The sequence below is a fragment of the Alosa sapidissima genome, chromosome 16 (assembly GCF_018492685.1).
Source record: "Alosa sapidissima isolate fAloSap1 chromosome 16, fAloSap1.pri, whole genome shotgun sequence".
Classification (NCBI taxonomy): domain Eukaryota; kingdom Metazoa; phylum Chordata; class Actinopteri; order Clupeiformes; family Clupeidae; genus Alosa; species Alosa sapidissima.
Window position 1 is genome coordinate 3,934,186 of NC_055972.1, and position 7,500 is coordinate 3,941,685.

Genomic DNA, 7,500 nt, shown 5'->3' on the forward strand with positions numbered 1-7,500 from the left:
GCGGATGTAAGACTGGTAGGCATCCGAGGACCAACGGCCCAGTATTTTAATTTGTTGCTCCGATAAGCCGTTGAGCGCAGCTGTTGTGGCAGCTCCTATCCTGAAGGAGTGTGCGGAGTAGCGATCCGCGGGAAAACCAGATTTGACTAGAATGGTTTTTAAGAGTGTCTGGAATCTGTGGCGAGTGCTGGGTAGCCCTTCGTCTGACACGAAGGGCGGGCTAGTAGACGAAGCTTGAGCTGACCGATATGAGATGTAGTGAGATAGGTATTGGAAAGGCTGAAGATCTGAGGCGGAGTTAAATGGATATGGAGTGTCCTTTTCGGGACTGATCGGTTTTACTCTGTTTGATGGTAAATCGAATGGTGTCTTGGTCTAGCTGCTCTAGATCTGCGATGCACGGGTGGACATCGGGAATGAAGAGAGACGAAGGGCATGTAAACTCGCTACATCTCAGCAGCCCAAAAAGGCCGGTAGAAACATAACGGAGATGGTGGAATCGGAATGCGGTGACATGACCCTTTGCGAAGGGTAGCGAGGCGGGTGGCGAGAATGCTTGAGGTAATGGGAAGGCGGGAGTCTTGGGGGACTGGATGTTGCCTACGGATACCTTTAATTAACAAGCCTATCCTGGTGTCGGAGAAGGGGCATTCGGAGCCGTGGGAGCGTTTGTAGAAGAAATGAATGCCAGCTAGGTAGACTCTAATGGAAGAAACTTTGATCCCGAGTGAAGTGTGGGCGTAGGTGATGATGATATGGTGACTGCATCGAAACTGGTAAATGGTAGTGAGTGCTTTGCGTGGAACTGTTTGAAGCACGACCAAGCAGTCCAGTAGGACTGCATGGTCCTGGGTGCGAGGGCATGAAGGGCTTGGTTGGCTGTGATGGGCTGAAGATAGCTGAGGGGGTGGTTTATGGGAAGATGGTCTCCGAAAAGCTGGGGAGTGGAGTAGGGTACGGGTCCGCCTCTGGAGCCGAGCTTCTGAATCTCTGGAATTTAAGACGAGAGAGAGAGTCAGCAATTCCATTGTGGCAACCGGGGACGTGCGCGGCTCTTATAATAAGCTGGTAGCTGGCTGCTATCCAGATTAGACGCATAATAAGAGGGGAGAGCGCAGGCGATTTTGAGCTCGAGTTATTAATGACGTGCACTACGGCTTCGTTGTCGCTGTGGATTATCGCTCTTGGAGGTCCGCTCATTCCCCCAGGTAGGGCCGTGATGGCTACGGGGTAGAGTTCGAACACGGCTGACGATTCGTTTCCAGTTGTTAGCTCTCTGAACTCTAGTGGCCACGGGGATGCAAACCAGCGCCCTTTGAAAAAGCCTCCGAAGCCTGTTGAGGGGGCTGCGTCGGTGTACAACTGGAGCTCTTCTGGAGATGATTGGCAGTCGTCGTAGAACGTGCACAGACCATTCCATTCGTCTAAAACATCCTCCATAGTTTGATATCGGCCAGACACTGGGCATCTAGAGATACGACGTCTTCGAGAGATGGGGTTGCTGAGCGCAGTTTAGGAGATGCGAGATGAAAGGGCGGCCCTGGGGAATGAGTTGACTAGTGGACACTCGACCGCGCCGTGACTGGGGCTATTGCAGAGGGGACAAGATGGCTTAAGTCCTAGGAAAACGCGGTTATGGAGCTCCATATCGAGCGCGCCCCAGTAGGGGTTTTAGTTCCAGAGGCCGACTCTGGCAGCGCATTTTGCTGAAAACAGCCGGTGGTAGCCTACGTATGAAAATGAGCTCCACCGTAGGATACGGCTAGGCCGGCGATGATGGCCGGGTAGTCATTTAGCTTAGTCATCTGCGTCGACTGGAGAACACGAAACAGACGACTTCTGTGTAGTTGGCAAAAGCTATGGTGAACTCGGGAAATGACAGGGTTTTTTGATGCTGGGCCAGAATGTTTTTTTTTTTTTTTTTTTTTTTTTTTTTTTTTTTTAGAGAAAAACCAGTTCGCCGCAAACTAGATCCCGGTTATGAGAGGGAATAGGAAGGGAGGGAAGAATGGTAGAAAGGTCTACGTCTGCACCTGACAAGATGAGGTTCCTGGTGGGCGCTGTGACGGGTGGTGGTTCGAATGCTGCAGCGTGAGGAGGCGGTGGCAGGGCCTGTGCTGTGGCTAAAGAATAGTTTTGCTGCCGGAACGGGACGTCGTGGTCCGAAGCACTCGCGGAGTGCTGATGACCCGCTGCTGCGGGCTGGTCTAGCGCGGAGCCGGGGAAGAGATGGGAAGGGAGAAAAGGGGGGAGGGAGGGAGCGGTCGCTGACGCGACCGGAAGGGGAGCAACCTGGGACAGGGTCGCGGGAAGTGGGACGGGGAAGGAAAGAGGGTTAGGGGGGAGTAGCGACGCTGTCGCTATCGGCGCCGACTAAGACCAGGTGCTCGCTAACTCATAAGAGAGATGGGGAGCTAGTGAGGTGACTCTTCGAGCTGACGCTTCGTGAGTTGAGGCGTGCTGTACAGACGTGGCTCCCGGGATGGAAAGGGGAGGGGGAGAGGGGGGAGGGAGGGAGCAGTCGTCGGAACGACTGGAGGTGGGGCAGGCCTGGACCGAGTCCTGGCTAGGGGAGGTGGATGGGGGAGGGAAAGAAGGAGTGGGGGGGGGGAGTAGCGACGCTGTCGCTACCGGGGCCGTCTGGAAAAGTGGGGCTGGACCCGGAAATACGGCGGAGATCCGGCGGGAATGGGCCTGAGCCGCTGACGTGGCAGTGGCTGTGGCTGAAGCAGCGGAATGATACGCTCTGAAGCGTGTGGTGCCGGAAAGTGCTGTCGGCGTGCCCGGTTCGCGAGGTGGCTGGTGGTGTGTGCTTCGTCCGGCTGAATGGCCGGCGGAAGGAACCGCGTCGGGATGCCAGAAGGAGCAGCTTGCTTCCTGGTCTGGGGAGGAAAACAAAGTGAGGGAGCGGGAGGGCGAAAAGACCGGGTTATCCGACTGCGTTAGAAGGCGGAGGAGATGGAACTTCCTATCCGACATGCGGCATCGCGATGCCGCGGGAATGGAGAGTGCTGCGGATGCGAGCCACTGTCCAGTGGGTAGGGTCAACGCCTTGCTGGCGCTGGGTGGATTTCCAGTTCCATGAGAGCTGTCTTGTCAATGCGAACGATACGCAGACTGAATGATTTCGCGAACGTCGGAGCGTGTGACGTATGGAAAAGGAGGTCGGCTTAAATAGGCCTACCCTGCGGCGGCAGTGGGTGAGTTAATTGCTGTCAATCATCCCGAAGGCTCCACCCGAACTTTGTTTATAAAACATCATTTAGCGGAGTTAGCTGTTTTAAAATCAGCTGTTCTAAAATTAGTGGAACCTACGGACTCGAGTGGCTTATTGCTTTTCTAAGATGGTTGCTATATGTCTGGCAAGATTTCATAAAATAAAGGCACAGCAACGAGAAAGGTAACGATTTATTCATAGATAATCATTCTTCCGCCAAGAAATATATTTCTTCTATCTGAATGGTTGCCAAGCAACGTCAAGACGCAGCTACTCTATGGGGACAGGGGTAGTGTGGGTCGTTATGGGGACAGGGGTAGTGAGGGTCGTTATAGAGACAGAGGTGGTGTGGGTCGTTATGGGGACAGAGGTGGTGAGGGTCGTTATAGAGACAGGGGTGGTGTAGGTCATGATTGGGTGGAGGTAATAGATCTGGGACAATCAGGCACACAACAGCAACAAAAGGGCAACAGACTACCAACATCACAACAAAGGTTGGTTTCAGGGAAATTAGGAGGTGTATTACAGTATGTGTGTTTCTGTGTGAACTGGCTTATGAGTGTGAGTATAAAGTGCAGAGACTAAAGTATGAATGTGAGACTACACCTGTGTGATCTGTCTGTGCTCTAGGCCTCCTCCGCAGGGCTTGATGTGCAGTTGGACTTGGGCGATGGTGTATGTGTATCACTCTCTGTCCTAAGCCATGCACCTGACAGCATGACCCACGTGTACACACACACGCACGTGTACACACACACTGGGATCTACAGAGTCGCAGCACACGTACGCAACAACCTGGGAGCCGCTGACAGCCAACTCTTCCTGCACGTAACAAGTATGTAACGCACACATAAAATACACATAAAACACACACACACACACACACACACACACACACACACACACACACACACACACACCGAAAATGCACACTTCATACAGAGTGAAAATATCCACACATAAAAATAAGGGTTAATGGGGGTTCTGTATAGAACCCTATGGTTCTATAGTTGGTAGCAAAGAACCATTTTCAAAATAAAGGTTCTTTGTAGAATCATGTGATAACAAAAAAACATATTTGTTGAAATGGTTCTTAAATTACCATGGAGAAAAAAAATGAAATGTCAATCCTGTACCATCAGAATATAGCCTACACTTATCACTTGAAGAGGCTTACCCTACATGGCTACAATTGATATAGTTGAATTAACTTGTGAAACAACATTACAGCCCAGCATGACTACAGACTATGTTATTACTTTTGACCGAGGGGAATTGGTCTTGCAGTCAAGGGAGCCACATTGAATATTAAGCACAGACAACAATAAATAACAATAAAGGATACAGAAACAAAACATAACCAACAATAACAACAGCAATGATGGTGGCACGCAATCATCAGTCCAATAAATGAATAAATAAATAAATAATCAATAGTGTATAATTTCATAATGTCTATGTGTCTGATCTGTTTAGTAACTGAATGCTCCTCGACACAAACAATGTGATTGCACGTTTGTTTTTTGTTAGGGGCATTTGAAATCTTTGTCCAGAGTGGTGGGGTAGAACTCTGAGAAAAGTGGGTGGGATGGGTCATTCAGCATCCTCAGGGCCTCTTGCCTTTTAGGCGGCAAGGCTTCACGACACCAACATCGCTCCAGCTGCGAGATCACAACACATGATTGGCATGTAATACGATGTATTCACAACATACCACATGAATGGCACGATGTATTCACAACATACCACATGAATGGCACGATGTATTCACAACATACCACATGATTGGCACGATGTATTCACAACATACCACATGATTGGCACGATGTATTCACATGGCAACGTTTGGCAGCGGAAGGGGCGGACTATGTGTAGACCACTGCCATCTTGGCGTTACGAACTAACAACATACATTTCTATGGGACATTCTTTGAGTGCTGAGTCCTCATTAGAAAGTCTCTGGTGTACTGCTCTACGAGTTTGGAGATGCTGTTGACATCCGATCCAGTGATCTTCCTGCCCATTTTAGTCACCTTGTCCAGCATGTTCCTATTCTGGACTAAAACACTCTCCCCTCAACACTGAATGGCAAAAGTAACCACCCTCTGAATGAAAGTTAAATAAAACAATGTCAGTGTTGTTGTGTCTGCATTATAACTTTGTAGTTTCCTTAAAAAAGAGAGCCGTGTTGCTGTGCTTTAGTGGATATTGCTAGTGCATTAGCAGCCCAGGTGAGTTTGGAATCAATACCCAGTGCCCAGACCCCTCAGCAGTCTCAACATGTTTCTTGAATAGTAACAGGTTGCAGTGGATGGGCCTTTTTCTAAAATCAATCACCATTTCTTTTGGTTTTGAAATGCTTAAAACGAATGAATTTTGATTGCACCATTCCTGGAAATGGTCAACCTCAGTCCTGTTCATTATCTGTTAAGATTACCTAGTAAGGTAGCATCAGCTGCAAACTTAATCAGTGAGCATTTACATGTATTCATTTAGCAGACACTTGTCATCCAAAGTGACATGCATATGTCAATTCTGTTACAAGGGGCTACATTGTCCCCGGAGTAATGTGGGGTTAAGTGCCCTGCTCAAGGGCGCAGAGGTGGAATCCGGGAATTAAACACACACATTTTCAGGCTACTGCATGCTAGCCCAGCTTCTTAACCCCTACGCTACTACTGCCCCCATGAGCAATTGGAATGGTGGTTGTCATTAGTATATAAAATAAATTACAGTGGTGATAAAACCCATCCTGGTGGCACACCGGTGTTTGTTATAATGGTTCTTGCCTGACTCTGACCCACTCACACATACTGTTGTCTGCCTGTTTAAATTAAAAGTCCTGGATCCACTGTACAAGAGTGTGGTTTACACCCATGTTTGTCAGCTTCTCTGGATGGTGTTGAAAGCTGAAGAGAAGTCGTTGTATACCTTACCTTACCTGAAAATCTTGTACAAACTGTCTGGCAAGGTGTCATTGGCTAAAATCTTGCACTTCAGGAAGTGTGCAGGAAGTTGGCTGCAGCACCATGTAAGGGGCATTCCAAAGAAAAAGTTCCACACACACTCGTACCCATTTTTACCACAACTAGAAGCTGCCTTTAGATTTGACCTTATAATGTATGGGCCAAGTGAAATAAAATGATGAAACTAATAAAATGATTTCATTAAATGAAAAATGTTTTCCCATTAGTGTGTTCCCATGACCCCAAAAAGTAAGAAAGTTGAGAGCATGTATAATTCCATTACACATACACACACGCATACCCTTTCATTAGACACACACACACACACAAATATACTCTTCCATTACACACACTCACATCATGGACATACTTAACATTTATTGATGTGAGTATTGTGTGTGTGTGTGTCTAGCCCCTGTGGAGCAGGTGATCTTGTCCACCCCCCGTGTCCTGTTGCTAGGGCAACAAACAAATCTCTCAGCCCTGGTGCTACCTGACACACCTAAAACTGCCGTCTACTACTGGTGGATTGACAACAGTACGGAGGTAACACACATATACACACACACATATACACACACACACACCTAAAACTGCCGTCTACTACTGGTGGATTGACAACAGTACGGAGGTAACACACATATACACACACACATATACACACATACAAACACACACACACACACCTAAAACTGCCGTATACTACTGGTGGATTGACAACAGTACGGAGATAACACACATACACACACACACATACCTAAAACTGCCGTCTACTACTGGTGGATTGATAACAGTACGGAGGTAACACATATACACACACTTAAAACTGCCATCTTCTACTGGTGGATACAACAGCACACACACAGTGCAGTGCTGGAGACGCATCCAGTTCACTTTGCATGGGCTTACGTCATCTGTTGCCCAACTGAATTATGGGTCCGTTGCGTCGCGTTGCTCCTGTCGCTCGCGTTGAGAAGTTGAGTGTGTGTCTGTTGCTGCACCGACGGACGGCGCCAGCCAATCAAATTACGAACAAGCGAACAACAGACAGCACCAGCCAATCAAATTACGGTTATACCTTAAGTCATTAGCATAGCTACCGTCCACCACCCACTGGCATGCGTTGACGGAACGCAACTGTGTGTGGGAGCCGTTAGGCTTTCAGTATGTTACATCCTTATGCTTCTCATATATCAGAAGACTTTTAACAGATTCGGAAGACTACAGTTTCATACCCTCAGTCATCTAAAGACAAGTCACAGATTTTATCAGTCACAACCTAGTCATACATTTAGCAAAGACTGGGAATCTTGCAGG

The 7,500-nt window shown here is 48.2% G+C and overlaps 1 protein-coding gene across 1 annotated transcript in view; it reads left to right on the top strand.

Moving 5' to 3' along the window:
* The window catches only part of sorcs3b (sortilin related VPS10 domain containing receptor 3b), a 58,198-nt gene that overhangs the window by 38,045 nt on the left and 12,653 nt on the right, over positions 1-7,500 (top strand). Inside the window, exons 19-20 of the mRNA XM_042066152.1 lie at positions 3,848-4,052; positions 6,596-6,729. Coding sequence (XP_041922086.1) covers positions 3,848-4,052; positions 6,596-6,729 — 339 coding nt within the window. The remainder of the gene's footprint in view (positions 1-3,847; positions 4,053-6,595; positions 6,730-7,500) is intronic.